Source organism: Mercenaria mercenaria, chromosome 13 (assembly GCF_021730395.1).
Source record: "Mercenaria mercenaria strain notata chromosome 13, MADL_Memer_1, whole genome shotgun sequence".
Classification (NCBI taxonomy): Eukaryota; Metazoa; Mollusca; class Bivalvia; order Venerida; family Veneridae; genus Mercenaria; species Mercenaria mercenaria.
This window is the reverse complement of record NC_069373.1, coordinates 73,143,927-73,161,976: the sequence shown is the minus strand read 5'-3', so window position 1 is coordinate 73,161,976 and position 18,050 is coordinate 73,143,927. Positions and strand designations below refer to the sequence as shown.

At 34.1% G+C, this 18,050-nt stretch overlaps 1 protein-coding gene across 1 annotated transcript in view; it reads right to left on the bottom strand.

The window, feature by feature from the left end:
- The window catches only part of LOC123528975 (myoblast growth factor receptor egl-15-like), a 142,847-nt gene that overhangs the window by 68,318 nt on the left and 56,479 nt on the right, over nt 1-18,050 (bottom strand). The window contains exons 2-3 of the mRNA XM_045309097.2: nt 14,819-14,896; nt 14,217-14,297 (exon numbers count right to left, since the gene is read on the bottom strand). Coding sequence (XP_045165032.2) covers nt 14,217-14,297; nt 14,819-14,896 — 159 coding nt within the window. The remainder of the gene's footprint in view (nt 1-14,216; nt 14,298-14,818; nt 14,897-18,050) is intronic.

Genomic DNA, 18,050 nt, shown 5'->3' with positions numbered 1-18,050 from the left:
TGGCACCGGCCTGTTTTGGCATTCTTTAGATGTAAATATAAATCAACTTGTAAAAAGGAGACTTCTGATAACGAATATGAGGAACAGGTTATTTGTCGATCGTTTTTACTGGTCCACAACCTTTAGCCGTAATGCAGCTTAAATGTTGATTTCTAAAGTACATGTATATCAAAAAGGATTAAAACACAACTGAACCTATTACTGAGACGATTAACACGCTTCCAGACGCCGCTTTCATACAGAGAAAGTAAACTTTTGTGGGCTGACCTTTGACATTTAGTTGTGCTCTTGATCTTGGCCCTAACACTCTACAAGTGTTCTTGATGAGGTTAACATTTGAGGCTAGTTTTATATTATGTCAAATGGTTAAATGGTTACACAATACGGAAACAGATTTAAGCAATTTGATCTTTGACCTATAAGTGTGATTTTCACCTTAAACCAAATTAACTTGGTTAAGCACCCTGAAAAGTCGTCTGAACGAGGTTAAGAAATGGAGCTGATTTTGTGATATTCATTCTAACGGTTTAGACTATATGGAGAGGACACTTTGAACTTCCTGACCCGGGTTATGTGCTCTGCGCGTCGAACAACAAACTGATGCTTGTTTCACAGAAATCTTTCGAGCGGTTTGGACGGTATGAAACGGACTCGAATTTAAGTTTTTTGACAGTTGACCTTCAAGTGTGACTTCGGCTGTGCACGGACGGAAGACGGACCATCGGACCGGCATGCGTGACTCCAAATATAGTCTCATATCTTTTGTGTCTCTGGCATATTTATTTTCTATAAATTATAACGCATTTCAAAATATGAAGTATTTGCCATTATGGAGCAATTCGGACAGACTTAACTATCTCAAAATGTTGCCAACCAAAATGAACATAAATTTCGAGAAACAGCTATTGTTATATCTTATTCATAATAATGTTGAAAGTTGGAATTGCGGGAAATCATGGAAATCTTCAGCGTTTGTGTAGTTTTATTTCCTTGAGATTGTTTCCGAGCTGAATTAAAAGATAACGTTAACAGTGATGCTTGCAAAACCACATCATAGTTTCCAGTCTAGCATTTTAATTACGATAAATATTGTAACTAGTGCCAAGCCTGAAATACAAATTATGATGTTCTACATAAATTGTGAATAACAGAAAAGGGTGCTTGACCGCCTGAAGAATGCCTGTTCAAGTAAATAACCTAGTAAACAGTTTACTGTTATAGAGCGCTAAAGTTTTATTTTGTTGTGATCTAAATGTGACTGTTTAAAAGATGTGCTATACTGATGATATAAATCGTGTAAATGATGCCGTTTATCATGTTTGAAATAGAAAAAGTGGAAAACTACAGGTCACCCAACACGACATAAACGAAAATGTTGCAGGCTCGGTTTGATCGAGCCTTTTCATGGAATTTAGAGAGGGGGTTTGCGGTTAGGGAGCCTGCATATTACAGGAACTATCAAAAGCAGGCACCATATCTAAGGGGGTATTAAACGATACCCAGAGCTATGACCGGATGTAGTGGAACCACCAAAGCCGATTGCTCAAGCTGAAAAATCAAATAGTACACTAATAAAACATAAATGCCGTGCTGAACAATCTGAAGAGACCGAAATAAAACAGCTCTGATTGAAGGTAAGGGGAGTCATTTTACGGGCGCCACACAGTACAAACAATTCTGTTGTAATAATAGAATAAAACAATGATATCATTCACTACGCTTATAACGTATTTAAAATAAAAAATCAATAATATCATTCACCATGCTGAAAGCGCATTACAGAAAATCAATAATATCATTCAGAGTGCTAAAAGGCATCACGGAAAATCAATAATATCGTTCTGAGTGCTAAAAACGCATTACAGAAAATCAATAATATTATTCGCCATGTGTAAAACGCATTACATAGAAACAATAATATAATCCATAATGCTTAAAACGCATTACAAAGAGCAATAATATCATTCATCGTGTTTTATTAGCATAATAGAGAAACAATAATATCTTTCGCAATTCTTAAAATGTGCTACAGAAAGAGATTTAGCCTACTGTCTTTTTTAAATAAATGTATCATTCAAGTCGCTTTCTGTTTTCATTTCAACAAAAAGTGAATAAAATCTATTGGAAGGATAGAAAGCAATCATAAAAAAATAGTAGACTCTATTCACGAATCCAAGTAAAATAATGGCTGATTCGGCTCTAGATTATCTTTATTTTCATCATCGTTTTCTCTTAGATTGTTTGTTTATTTAAGAATGTTCTTGGGACATGGCTATTCTCATTGGAGTTTTGCCCTTGTTTTTCAACAGGTTTTCAGTACTATAGGGCGGTCAGCTAACATTACCGGTGAACAATTGTCACACGCTCAACTGGAAAGAAGTTGTCTTTGCAGTTTTCAAATTTTCATACAATCTGTTATGATTTTTTTTTTCTTTACTTTGTATTTGTTATTACATATATTTAATATTAACTTTCATGCAACAATGTTTACAATATTGTTGCCTTAAATGTAAACCAATGATTTCATGTATTTTTCTGACATAGAAGTTTTACAAACAACATTAATTCTTTCACAACTTGCACATATTTTTAGCTTCTGATGTTGCCTAGAATTGAACTTGTTTTTATTAGACATACTGATTATAGCACTATGTTTTTTTTCAATTATTAATTAATAGTTATTTTAATTCATGTCCTATGTTAAATACTAAGGATAGAATTGTAAAAGGATAGTATACTGGGCTGACTATGGCCAAATATGTTATCCTCCTGAAATAAGGAAGGATATTATTTTTTATTATTATTATTATTACTACTACTACTACTACTACTACTACTACTATTATTGCAAAATGTATCATTATTGGGGTTTTTTGTTGTTGTTGTTCTTCTTCTTCCAATTACAGCTGGGGAATTATTTTGGCTATCTATGTTAAATAAGAGACCAGTATCTTCTAATGATTATTTGTCAGAACCGCTTTTGGTTCATTTACCAATATAGTATCTGTTCTCCTCAAGTACATTGCAACTTCCCTTCTTAAGATAGAGACGAATCTTAAATTTATCGCCTTCAGTCAGTGATCAAAGAGAATATACAATCCAGCCCAAGATTCTTGTCTACGTTGTCTTTTGCTCAATATATTGAGAAATCATAATTAAGAACCAGGAAAGCTCCTGGAATTGGAGCGTTTTCTGTTTCTTGCATTATCCTCCCATTAAAATTGTTAGTTTTCTGGATGAGTCGTCCATATGTGGAGCCGTTGCGACTGTTGGTAAGCTTTAAAACACACTAACACTACAGTGTTTCTGCAGTCCCAACGATAAATCTTAATGACACGTTAACAATCACTTAAAAACGTGTGGCTATGACGTCACGTAAGGGCGGGACATACTTGAGGTCACAACACTTCTAAACATACATCACCTAGGCATATGTGATAATTTTACTTTATCTTTCTATAAGTTAAAATGCGTTATACGTCCTTTTATGCAGATATCTCCAAACTGAATTATATATTTTGTATTTTGATAGGAACTGACAACTTCCCCAGATGATACCAAATACAGAAAACGACTGGCATTCAATCATAGTCATCGATTAAACTAGCCCAGCCCAGGCCATCCTGGCCCATTTCATCATAAGTTGATTAGACTAAAATCAATCAATTCAATGCCATCCTGACTCATTTCATTTATAAGTTGATTAGACTAAAATCTATTCCAGACCATCCTGACTCATTTCACTATAAGTCGATTAGACTAAAATCTACTCCAGGCCATCCTAACTCATTTCACTATAAGCTGATTAAACTAAAATCTATTCCAGGCCATCCCGACTCATTTCATTATAAATTGATTAGACTAAAATTTCTTCATCCTTATACTTTTACATTGAAGACACACGCTTTAAAATTTTAAAATGTCTATGATACGGTCAACATTTTAAAAAGAATCATAGGTTAATTTATTCCCGGGATCTACTACATATAATTAATGTTCAAATATCTACACTTTTGAATATGTATCAGCAATTAGTATAAAGATCATTATTTGTATAATATTAACATGTAAAGCTTATAAATATTATTTGGACAAGTCCGCTGCCCTAGCTAAAATGTAGTTAAGAAAATATATATATATGCACATACTTAATTTACTTTTAGCTCCTTTTATTTCTTGATATTGTGTCTTCATTTCTATTCTACAAACATATTTTTTAGTTTCCTGTGTTTCTCGATATTGTATTTAGTATCACACTAATCATTCCTGCCCCCATGGCCGCATTAATAATAAAATAATAAGGCATAAGGCCGAGAGATAATTAAAATATGTACAACGCAATATGTGAGAGTCATAAATAGCTATCTGTCGTTTTCGAGGGATTGAAGCTTGATCCAGTTTGAATTGTAATTCTTTAAGAAATAATTATGACAAAACATAGTTAGCAGGTAAACATTGCAAATTCATTTAATACCGGTTTACCTAGTAATACAGATAAACTATAGACTGTGTTACTTCCCTTGTCTTAGAGACAAGATTACGGCTGAAATAGGAGTCTAGATAAATTATTGCAGCGATCTAAAAAGGTCGACAAGAGTGCTTATTTATCGGACCAGCTATCAGTTATAAACTGCTGTCTATATTCTCGTTTACATGCTTAATGGTCAGGTGGAGAATATGTCAGAACAAACTAACTGAACATATCTGGATGTCTTTCTCATTCAAAATGCATTCTGATTGAAAATTTCACACCAAAAAGCCAGCAAACTGACACTAAATTTTATGTTGGAAAGCACATTTATATTTATTAACGATGCAAGTGAGCTAAAATTTCATAACCTGTAATAAAATGAAAGGTTTTGAAAAGAACATGTCTTAAAAATGAAATAAGAACTTGATCATAAAATAATAATTTGATCTTATTAATTGACAGTTGTATATCTGTACCCAAAAATGTAAAATTACATCTGATGCATTATCGTTACACTAAGTATGCTATACTCGTACATTGGTACTAAGATTTTCAAATAAATTTCAAACGGAGATATCATTGAAATGATTATAAATCGCCCAGCTATTTCCTGGTAAGAAGAGTGGAACAATACTTTATTGTTTTAGTACAGTATCAATGAAACATTTCAACAAGGATATCAGCAAGTTTAGTTTTTATTAAAGAAAAAAGAGAACAAGTATTTCATTACATAGGACGATTGTCAGTATACAATACTCAGGACAAGTGGCAAAAGGCCAAAGCACAGCAACAACCTTAGACCTCTATCCGTAGCTTTCATACGATTTAATGTGACGTATCCTTTAACATCATAGGACGGCTTTAGAAACAGAACACCTTAACATAATCTAAATGCCAGGGACCCTGATAATAATATCTACATTATACGAAGGCTGTGAAGGGGATTAATTCGTCTGCATAGAAGAGACTTAATTAAAGAGATGATGTTCTTTAAAATAATTCACCACCATGTCGAATTTCCAGCGCACTCGTCATAGATGGACTCCTAAGCAAACAACATCCGGAAAAGCAGCACCAGTATAGAAATGAACCAATTTTCATTTATCCTGACAACCATCATGGCGCGGAGCTCCATACCATCGCCCGTCACTCGTGTGAGGTGACACTTCCTAGGCATACCTAGCATTACATATTAAGCACTACAGAATGTACACAACAAATTTGTTTTTTTTTTTTATCAATTTTAGCCATTTCACTTAAACATAACAATTTTTTGATAGATCACCTATTACTCGCTACAGTTTTGCACTTGAATTTGAATCACTTTCATACGGCAAAAAATGATATACATAGAGCACATGTGTCTCTAATGTTGTTTTGTTTTGTTTTGTTGTTGTTTTTTTTTTTCAAATATATCCATACACATTTTTTTCTTTTCAGATATTTTATATTAGTGGCCATTTGTAAAACAGTTTCTAAAATGTATTCGTTGTATGAATAGAGACTGACACTTAGTATTTTATTTCGGCGATTTAAAACAATAATGTGACAGCAGAATGCCTTTTGTATATAAATATTTTATAGCGGCCATTTGAAACTACTATAAATAGACCGTCTGGTTCAACGGACTTTTAGGGGATTCGTTTACAACTTAGCTGCAATGCTAAAAGTGCTGTTCTTTTATCCCGCTTGTCTAGCTTGGACCTTAATTCAAGGATTGTCAGAGTACAGACCGTACTGTGTGGTAAAGTAGCACGTTTGACTGAGTCGTCTCACAAAAGGCAATGTAATGATACAAATCATTGTAAAAGTTTTTCTTCAGCACAGCATGACTTTTTTTGACTGCGAAAGACGATATATTCCTTACTGTGTTAGTGCACAAAACAGTCTGCAAGTCGTTTAATACCTATCAAGTCTTTATGGAACTGAGAATGTAGCATTCCCAGTTGGATATTTATCCCTTTCTGACTAATTTGTCATTCTTGGTGGTTTTCTGTTAAATTTTATTTCTCATTTATAAACAACAATTACAGCCTTGCAAAAACATTAAGATTTATTTTTTATAAACTTGAGTTATTTAAACTTCTAGAATTTATAAATGTAAAAGAAAGTTTCCAGACACTTAAAACAGTTTTATAATATAATTGTAAATGAAATATTAATTATCACAGGGAATAACACGTAAAGTGCGCGTCGTTCTGTGCAATTTGTGGAAATAGGAATGTATTTAATTATTTTGTCAGACTTGAATAACTGAATAGCCTTGTTTATGAGAAAAAACTACTATTGAGCATATGATAAGCAGAAGAACGTCAAAAGAAAATAAGATGCAATATTCTGATGACTTGTGTAGCCTCGAGTCAGACTTTAAGATCTGGTTTCATGTGTGAGATATACGATATATCTTGCAAGTGAAACAAACCAAAAAGTTACCTATTCTGCACTTTTGTACCCGTGACAAATTTATTTGATCATTCTCACTAGTACTACTTTAATTAACTAAAACATATAAATAAGGAACGAAATATTTTCTAATCATATAAATAGTGAATGGGCTGAACTGACACATGTTAAAATATCATTTGTGACGCGCTTTGATCGACATGCCTGACTGAGACTTCATTTTGTAGCTGTCATTTTCTTCCTCGGGAGATTTGCGCAGGATGTGTAACTTGCTCGCTCGGTTGTAAGCGATAACTTTCTATCAAAGTGCAATTTGTTTTCTTGTAATCAAGAAGTAAACATTCTAATATTTGTCGTATTCGTGATATTTTGTTTACTTTCACACAAGGCTTTGGCTTACAGAGTGCCCAGTAACAAATGTTGTTGTTTGTTTTAATAGGAATATTTTATTTGTCTCTATTTATTTCTATTTTGGGTAAGAAAGATTTCTCATCTTTTCAAATTAAGGTGGAATGCGCCCCAATTTTTTTTTCCGAATTTCGTCCTGAAATTTATACTGTAAAAAATTCAGGATATATGCAATTGAATACCGATTTTATTTTGATGCAATTTTGTTGGAGGTTTTTCCTATTGTGTCACAAACATGGCCCCTGACGTCGCTTTTCGTGCAACGCCCTGCTCCGAGTGCTCACGGCATTTTTCCTTTCCTGCGCTCTGAATGTCACATAAATGAAAAATACAAAATAGTTGTCACTTTGCATGCAGAAAATGCCACTCGATGGTATAAAATTTAGCGGAAAAAGATTGACGCTTAAGACGTCAGAGGCGAAATTGTCACGTCAAAACGGAAAAACTCGCATCGAGTTTTGCTGCAAATTTTGCCTTAAAGTCCAATTTGTGAAAAATTGGCTCGATAAAAATACGTATAACTTTGGTATGTTGTTTAACGGTATTTGTACTTTTAGCCAACACAAAGATAATTAGGGGTCACCGACTTACATTTTTCAATATTTGACAATGTTTTACCCCTACCCCTACATGGTTTGAGGCTATGCGACGTTAGCGTTTAAAACTATGTTTTCAGCTTACACAAGTCACGTTCGTTAATCTTAGAGACAGTATTTTTAGTTAAGACTGTGACTCAGTCCAGACTTGAAGCACCGGCATAAACTACAGACTCCGGTATATACCGGGTTAACTAAATTTGAACGAAAAATGTCTTAAATGTATATATTTTGTAACCATGGTGATACTAACCCTAACTTTTAGTCAGTATTTTATGCTTATTACACTAAATGCGTGCGGACATGCAAAATTATGCATATTTTTGCCGTGAGCTACAATTAATGATACCATTAATGGTGAAAGGAAACACTTGACACAATATATGTTTTGTACTACCCACTATTTATTTCCTATTGATGTTTTCAAAATGCAGATTCAAAGCTCGAATAATAGTTGTCATTTCGGTTACTCTCGCTTTACCGTTAACATTTTCTCCTAAAACATACCGCATAAAACATAAAACAGTCCCTTGCAAATGCTAGCTGTAAATGATCATAAGAAAGTCCGGTGACAGCTATTTTCCTTGCTAAATACTTGGAAATTATTTTGTTCTCCACGCAGAGTTTACGCTCAATTTGGTTGCGATTTCTTTTAACAACACTTACATTTTTTAAATATTTCAAAGCATGATCAAATTTTATGAAAGAAGATGATGCTCTTTGTTCGAGATTTTTGTGATAAAACAAATGCATAAGTGCTTGCGTATCTTCACATGAGTCATGTGCGTTGTATTTACAACCGAACTCCCTCTGATATATATTTACTAGCGATGCTGAAACTCCCTTTTCTGATATAGATCTAAACAGTGGTAAAGTGTCAACAAATCCATAAATCTGTTCAGATAGCTCGTCCAGACATCCGGCTTTAATACAACTTTTTACCAAGATTCTCATGTCGAATTGTTTTCCATTATGGGCAACTAAAATGTTATGTTTTTCATCCAACAACCGAATCCATTCAATAAAACTTTTCAAATCATCACAAATGGTGCGCCCGGGGAGCGGTTTTCCTTGTATGTATAAAACCTTTTTATCGTTTATTACAGAAATCGTAATTCCGGTACTGCCGACGTTTGTTTAGTGATGTACCCGTCGGGAACGACATACTGGTTGAATTTTGTGCCGTTCCTGGACATCGCAAAAAGTTGGACAATTTCAGCTTCGTTCCCTAGTGACGTAGTTTCAATGTCGTAAAATATGAAATTTCCGCCAATGGTTCCTGCATTTTCGTTTGCTTGGCAAAAGTCTGTAGCATCCGGATCTTATTTACATATATCAGTTTTCTTCATTAAGAGGGAAGTAACTCCAGAAGGTAGTTTCTACATTGAGATTTTTTATTCCCCTGGCTCCGAACATAGGTATGTATGGTTCAGCCATCAGATAAAATTGTGCTATTTTAGAGGCGTAAAATTTTCTTACAAAATGTTTCCAGTATTTATATAGAAATAACCATGCAGCCAGGGAGCCAGGCTAGGGATAAACAGGAGACAGGGAAGTTCCCGCACGTACGCGCTATAACTCGCTTAACCAGTGCGCGTGATTATAGCACGTGGTCGATAACCATACAGCTGATATATTGATTTCGGTGATGCTTTAAGTTAAAATATTGTGTTTTTTTTTTTAAATGAAAGACAGTTTTAACACATTTTTTAAGCTTAAGCATTTGCATAGCATCTGGTATATTAGGAATAAGGTCAGTAATTCGGTCAAAAATGTGCTTCCTCGATGTAATCGAAAGAAGTCCATAATAAATAAATCCTAGTTTCCCCAATGTTTGCGCAAAGTCGTGTAGAATGAGTGCTTTAATCACACTTTTCAGTACTAGAATACATTCTGCATGAAATGAGACGGTGTAGGCAAATCGTACACTAGCTCCTAGACTATGATGTACCTTTTTACACTTTTTATGATTGAATGAATTGGACAGAGCCAGTCTATATCACATGTCTAATATCATAGTCTGAAATTTTAACAACATTGTGAAAATATCTAACATAGACTGGCTCTTGTCTCTATGAAATGGAATTAGAAAAATAAAAAGGAGAAAATGTAGGAAGTATGTTAACTGTCAGTCTAGGGGGCAAGTGTATGCAATTCGTAGACATTCGTCTCATATAACAGAGATAATAATGATTTATTACCATATTCTTCTAACATAGGCATTGCCTCATCAAAAGTTATTTGATCAGTGTCGGTGTCATCTGCTCCACAGATCTCTTTGTCGTCTGCTGCAACCCGATCAGTATTTGGTTCATGCAGGAACGTGTCTCTTATGTTATCGCCATCACATCGTTCTGTGACAGTCGCTGGTAACATACAAGCTTGTGATGCCGCCTTTTCCTCTTCGCACGCATGGGCACATGAATCTCGTGCATTTTCCTCCATAACTTTTCAAACTTTCCGTTCATGTTTTTTCAATGTTTTATGGTGTATTGGTGGTATCCCTAATGTCACAAGAAAGCCATTCATGTGTGTTTCTCCTATACCTGCGTGGATCATGCCTGTTCAAATTAATTACAATAATGGTGAATTAACGTACTCTTTGTGTACCTACGGAAAGATCGGGAACTGTCAATTTCAATAAATACTCTTTTTAATTTTCTTAATTTCATTTGTTTTACATAATCAAATTTGCTCCAAAAATCACGAATTTAACTCAAACTTCCCACACAAAAATCTAAAACATTTTGGGAAGCGCAGTGGTGTAGAGATAGAGCTTCTGACTCCTAAATCGAAGGTTGCGGATTTATATCCTGTCAGCGGAATTTGACCGTAATTTCAACATTTCCTTCTCTCGGTGCGAATCCTGGTCAGTGTGTCATTATTGGTTATTCAGGGTTTACTTCATGGTAAGTCAGGGTTTCCTTTATAGCCATACGATTCAAAGTAGTACAACTATCAGAGCCTTCGGGTGAGACAGGAAGTACAATTACAAAGATGTACAAATGATAGGTAAATAAACTATTAATGAAGTCATAAATATTAGAAAAGATGTTATAAAACTCTCACCGATTGCAGCTTTCAGATTAACTGAGTACGGAGATTTTGTCAAAGTCTTATCAGTTTCTCCGGAAGCCCTCGATGTAGAAATTGTAGTTTCCTGTCGACATTTTGAACACTTAAATTTCACTAATGAACAAAGTCCATAAATGTTTTCTGCGATCCTTGAATAAGAAATGTCGTTTACATGATTTACACCCTTTATCAAATATCTCGCCAAAATGTTTCATATCTACAATTCTTCTTTCCGGAACATGTCCGTAATCACATGAATGTTTCAGTTTATTACTTGTTTTTAAAGAATCTGACTTTTTCTTCAACACTTTCTTAACAAATCTCCCCTTATGTCTCTCAATACTTCCATGTGGATCCATTTTATCAATCCGTTAAATGTTTACGTGTGAAGGAAATTTGACATCAAATGACTAAGATGGAGAAAATGACGACATATGCAGTTTCGCGGATTTTTTTAGATTAATTTGTCAGATAAAACAAGATTTAGCGTGTCATTTCTTAATGGGAGTAGGGGTAAAACATTGTCAAATATTGAAAAATGTAAGTCGGTGACCCCTAATTATCTTTGTGTCGGCTAAAAGTACAAATACCGTTAAACAACATACCAAAGTTATACGTTTTTTTATCGAGCCAATTTTTCACAAATTGGATTTTAAGGCAAAATTTGCAGCAAAACTCGATGCGAGTTTTTCCGTTTTGACGTGACCATTTCGCCTCTGACGTCTTAAGCGTCAATCTTTTTTCGCTAAATTTTATACCATCGAGTGGCATTTTCTGCATGCAAAGTGACAACTATTTTGTATTTTTCATTTATGTGACATTCAGAGCGCAGGAAAGGAAAAATGCCGTGAGCACTCGGAGCTGGGCGTTGCACGAAAAGCGACGTCAGGGGCCATGTTTGTGACACAATAGGAAAAACCTCAAACAAAATGGCATCAAAATAAATCGGTATTCAATCGCATATATCCTGAATTTTTTACAATATAAATTTCAGGACGAAATTCGGAAAAAAAATTTGGGGCGCATTCCACCTTAATGTCATTCTAATGCGAAATGACAGACGTAACAATAGCACTCATAACAAAACAAAACTCGTCATAGGTTATATCCAAATGCAGTAAAGGAAAGAAAATATATGAGGTATTTGTATCGTAAAGAAAACAGATTTATGTCGTTTTTATATTGTATAAAAAACGACCAGTTTATGACATATTTGTGTTGTTTAAGAAATAATATATCTCATTTAGTGATTTGTCACTGAATAAAATCATTGTTTGGAGTCCAGATGCGAAGGAATTATATCACGAGGGCGGAGCCGAGTGATATAATCGAACACATCTGAACGACGAACAATGATTTTATTCAAGAGCAAATCGCTAAATGAGATATATTATTTTGATTTTAACATGCTACCAATGATTTTAAAGTACACCCTTGACGACATTCATTAAATATTTGCCTGCTTTACCAGCGCGCCGCTATGTCGTTTGACTTCATGACGTAATAATTTTGACGTCAGAAAAATGAATTGTTCTTTAATAACACACAACTTTCAGCCATATAGATATAATAATAGGAAAATGGAACGGGTCGTGTTAGAATTAAAGGTATTTGTATTGTAAACGAAATGCATTAAGTATCAACAGTAACGGCATATAGTACGCGAGCAGAATGGCCTTGACAGTAAAAATGGGAAGTTGTCAGCATTTGTTTTTGGTGGGGTGGGAGGGGAGGGGGCGGAATTTAAAATTTACATCGAAAATTATCAAGAAACTGAAATTATAAAAAGTAAAATAATAGTTTTCTAACAATTTTGGGGGTTAAGGAGTGGAGTATGCCACATACTTAGAAACAAAAAGATACCTTAACGAAAGGAATGTTGTGAGAGTTAGGAATACTAAGAAACAATATAAAGAAACTGATCTATTTTAATTTTACTTTCGAGGGTACTAGCATGAGTTACAGGCAGGTGGCAGAGGGATACTAAGAAAGTGTAAAGAAACTGAACTGAACAAGAACAAATACAAAAACGAAGGTTATTTGGATAAAGATATTCAAACAAAAAACTAGAAAATTAATTTTAATCCCTGTGATATGGACCTAGAAGCCTAATAAACTGGGTTGTTTCTCAGTCGATATTTAGTCATTATAAGTTTGAAAGCATTAGCTATTATACTTTCTGACACAATCAGAAAATGGAAAATCTAGCAGAGGTTAAGTCAGGTCCCTGTGACCTTGATCTTTGAGGCATTGACAGGATTCTCCCTCTAACACTTAAACAGTATTTTGTCATTGTGTAAAATTTTTCTGCCATCGCTATTATTCTTTCTGACTTACAGTTTTGAAAGTATTTTCAGTTTCTATGCTACTGTGACATTGACCTTTCTCTTTTTAAATGGTAATTAGTTATTATGTTAAAGGCACTTACCTCAAATTTTTGGCTGAAAAATGATCTCTTTCAAATTGAAGTTTGGTCATATTATGAACATTAGAATATGTTTCTAAACTACCTTAAAAATGCTTGAATCAAGAAAAAAAGATGACCGCGCGTCGGGAATCGAACCCGGACCGCCGCGGCAATAAAGAAGTTTTGCGCTGTCGTTGCCAATACCGCTATAGAGGATTTAGTGTTCAATGCGCGTTAAGAATAGATATTTGTAATCGAAGCAATTTACCTCGAGTAAACAAACGCTTTTCGATTTTCATCGTAAAAAGTAGTAAAAACAACTAATTCTCCTCTGTTTCCGTAACATAATAGTCTGTCAGTAATTAAGTTTCATAAGAAATACAGCAATTACTTCCAGATATCTAAAAAACTTTTCTTTTTTTCGAACGATCTGGATGCCAGTGCCTTTCAATTTGAATGTAATAGCTATTACACTTTCTGACTAAGAGTTCAGAAACAAAACAAAACAAAGCAGTTAAGTCGGATAAAAGAGACACTGACCTTAAAGTCGCTGATACTACAAACGATAAGGGACTTTCGCTATTGGTACGTACTTACTGAGTAAAGTGACTAAAGACTGACCGCTGTAGCTATTATACTTTTTTACTTAGAGACCAAATACGTTTTCAGTCTCCAGGTAACTGTGACCTTTGCCTTTGACCCACTAACCTTAAAAATGATAGGGATTCTCCTCAAGTAATATTTAGTCATCCTGTAAAATTTGAAAGCTTTAGCTGTTATACTTTCCGACACGAGAGTCAGGAAACGGCAAAACTATGTACAAAACAAAGAAAACATATACATATCTGTAACTTACAGGTCGACCACAAACTGTCTAACACGTTCCGTCAAAGAACTGACAAGTCCTCCCAAAGTGAAGTTACTTTCCTGAACTGATCTGAAAATGTAAGAAAGAATCATTCCGAAATCTGTGTCAGACATGTGTGACAGATATCATACATGTTTATAAAATTTGAAATTGATTAATTTACAGTACTCTAAAATTTTTACACCAGCACAATTTCAACGTATTTTATCAGTTTATTTTAAAGTTTCAGTGCATGGTAAAATACAATTTCACTTTTAAATCAAGTAGCTGTTAGGTTCATATCATGAAAACAAATGCTACCAAAAAAACAAGCATCCAGTGAGATTCAAACTCAGTACAGTGTAATGAAACGTATCATATTTTTTCGCGATGACCACGACATCGTATTAGATCTTTTATCGTGAAATCTCGTGTATGCAGAATAATTACATGTAATACCAATGTCTCTTGTGACAGATATATTGATATCGTGCTTGTGTTTATAGATATATAAATAGCATGCTTATGTTTATAGATATATAAGTATCGTGCTTATGTTTATGTAATCAAGATATAACATCATCAATTTAGATATGTCATCATAAACTTACATAATGAAAACACGAGCTGTACCTTTCAGACAAGATGGTAGGTACTGTAGGTCTTCATCTGTCACTCCCTTTAGTTTCCTGTGTATAAAACAAAACAAATCAAACCGACTGCTATGCTTACGAGATGACAGATATTTCCTAAATGCATATTTGTTATGCATAAATTGTTTGCTAAACGTATTTTTCTCTTCTTTTACCGATTTGCATCATGTAACAATATATGGCCGGTTCAAATTTGAATTTGTTGATCTATGTCAACTAAACGTAAAAAACGCATATAAACGCTTTGATCATCGCAGCTTTGGCGCGAGGAAAACTGCATGTTTTATAACCACTCATGAACAGACTCAATCAAACCAAGTCTGCTATATTTTGCTTAGTTGCTTTCTATGCTTACAAGGGTATTTATAAATTTTACTTGATCTGGCGACTAGCACAAGTATATGATATTATGTTTTTTACAGTCATGCAATCTTTTGAATGTTTTTTACTGAAAAACTACTTTTAACTGATTGCAACACCAAATATTATGTATAATATTATAAACGACACGATTTGTATTTGAAATTGTACAATTTTTACACTTGTCTAACTGAGGAGTGCGTTCTTTTCATCCGAACTCTGTCAAGTGTTACATATCATATCTTTTCACTATCGCGTGTGGAAAGGAATAAGAAGACATCAGGACCGAGGATGTGAATTACCACTAGGACCATTTATCGTACGTATTATGTTTCAAACATTATGGTCATCAAAATTCCAATAGTCAAATGTTTTCATTGGGTACGAGTTACTAAAACTGCACATGCGTCCTTTAAACGTATGGGAAAGAGAAAGGGTCAATACTTACACTCGCAATGTTCTGTGCTCGTCTTAAAGTATGGGTTCAGAACTATGACTATAAACAGATTTAAAATATATTGCAACCGTGATCACAAAGGTTAAACATTTTACTAGCTGATAATGATAATTAAGCTGTTACGAAAAAAGGATGCATTTTAGAAAATACATTTTCGACTGTATTGTAATGCATTAGAATGTCAAAACCTACAATACAAAAGAAGGTTCTGTTATGGAGAAATTGTGGAAATGTTTTTGTGTTTATGGAGCCATTATCCAACAGCAACATCTTTCAAGTAGCCACCATGATAGCTGTGATAGAAATAACAATACTTTGCCATTATGTCCATTAACTATTTCAGAGATATGCAATATTATAATATAGTCAGTGGAAAAGGAGTTCAGCACATTGATCCTAAACAAAGTAGCAGGAATCACATATAAACATTTTATAAAGTAACATTCTTTTTTCCTCATTGTTTAGCAATAAATTTGACCTACATATTATGAAGACAAAAATTCCGTCCAAATCTCATACAAGATATAAAAATGATGTATTTAGTATACAAAATTATGTATTTAGTGTATCAATAATGTATCCATAAGGGGTTTTTTCGCTATAGTTTTCAAAGAAAGACCTATTTTTCTCCAGATGGCCTAGTTTCAAATCTGACTTAGATTTGATAAAGATAAAATATTGGACTAGGTGTCATGTCGATAAGATAGACACATAAAAATGTGGCGTCTAGAATGTTTACAAGATGTTTCTATGATTTGACCTGACATCTCAAACTTAAGTAGACAGGCAGGAAATGTTTCCTTATGTTTTTGCCATACCTAGCTTTAGTTCCCAAATGATCAAGAACCTTACTCTTACGATAATATATTGAGGTAAACAGTTTGAGACAACCACTGGATGGTAAACTATAATATTTTAACTTAGCAAGATGGACATCGGACCCACGGCGATTACGACAGCTCGTCTTTGTCACTTTACACTTAGGCTGTCTAAAATGGAACGAATGAAAAATATAATTTAAACCTTTTTCATAAATAATGTTATTTTGTCGTAGGTCTAGTGATACAAATGTGTTGGTATATGAATAACTACAGATGATATCTGAGATGTTCAAAATACCTAGAAAGGAGTGACCTATATACTTCTGACGTTTTATACTGATGAAAGAAATTAATAGGGAATCGATCCTACCGGTTTTCGTCGGGATCGATCCCTCTACGGTAACGAGCGATATACCAAACTGAGATATATACTATCGAATTAAAAAAAAATTGTACTTCCAGCACATGCACAAAGCGTCTGACTTCGGATTTTTTGGAAGAATACGTTTTTTCCATGTGCCTAATAAGCGTCCACATAACATGTCCGAACCGCAACGTCTTGCATATCAGTACAAATATGGCAGTGTAGTTTTTATTTCCAAAATCTACCTTTAAATTGATAGGGAATCGATCCTGCGCGAAGTGACGAAAATCGGGATCGATCCCTATTCGGTAGCATACGTTATACCAAATGAGATATTTACTTTCGACTTGAAAATTGTGTCCTTCGGTCCGTGCCGTCATTAGACAGTTCTTTTCAAATGTTATTGGATGATCTGAAGTCGGATCGATTCCCGATTAAGGTAGTGCCTTATTTCATATTACTCTTCACCTGTGTGCTTTAAGTGAACATCAAGTAAATTTATTTTAGGAACGTTTAATGACAAACAAAAATACCAGACATTATCAATTATGTTAAATGTAAAGCTGAGTGGCTTTCATAACCAAACAAATTAAAAATTGATAGATTTTTATGTCACCTCGAAGCAGTTAATTTTAACCTAAAAGACATTTACGAGAAAACGATAATATGCATGCAGTGTCATTCATGAAGAAGATAATTTCATATTTCATATTACCGTAAGATTGTTTTTTTACATTTCTCTATTTCTCCCAATAGAAAATAATACAACAATAAAACAATATAAATTAATATTCAGTTTTCATTTCCAACATAGCTTGTTAACATAGTATAAAAAGTATAAAAGTATCAAAGTTGATGATTAAGCTTATGACACTGGCATAACCTGTATTATGAATTAGTTTTCTTTTCGTTAGAATCTTTGAAAGTGAAACACTTATAGCATACAACAACGACAGACCACGTGGTTTGAAAAACGTAAAGAGGTGACGCAGTACTCGTACAGCTAGGCATCGCGAAATAAAGCAACTGGGAGTTAAAATCGGTTTATGGCATTCATAGCTCTCAATTCCACAAACTTCACCTGGTGGACAACTAATGTGTAACATTATCAGGTCTAACATAAGTTATCAAACATTAAGGTGTTTCAATAAACTGACATAATGACTCATAAGGTCTAAACATAGCTTG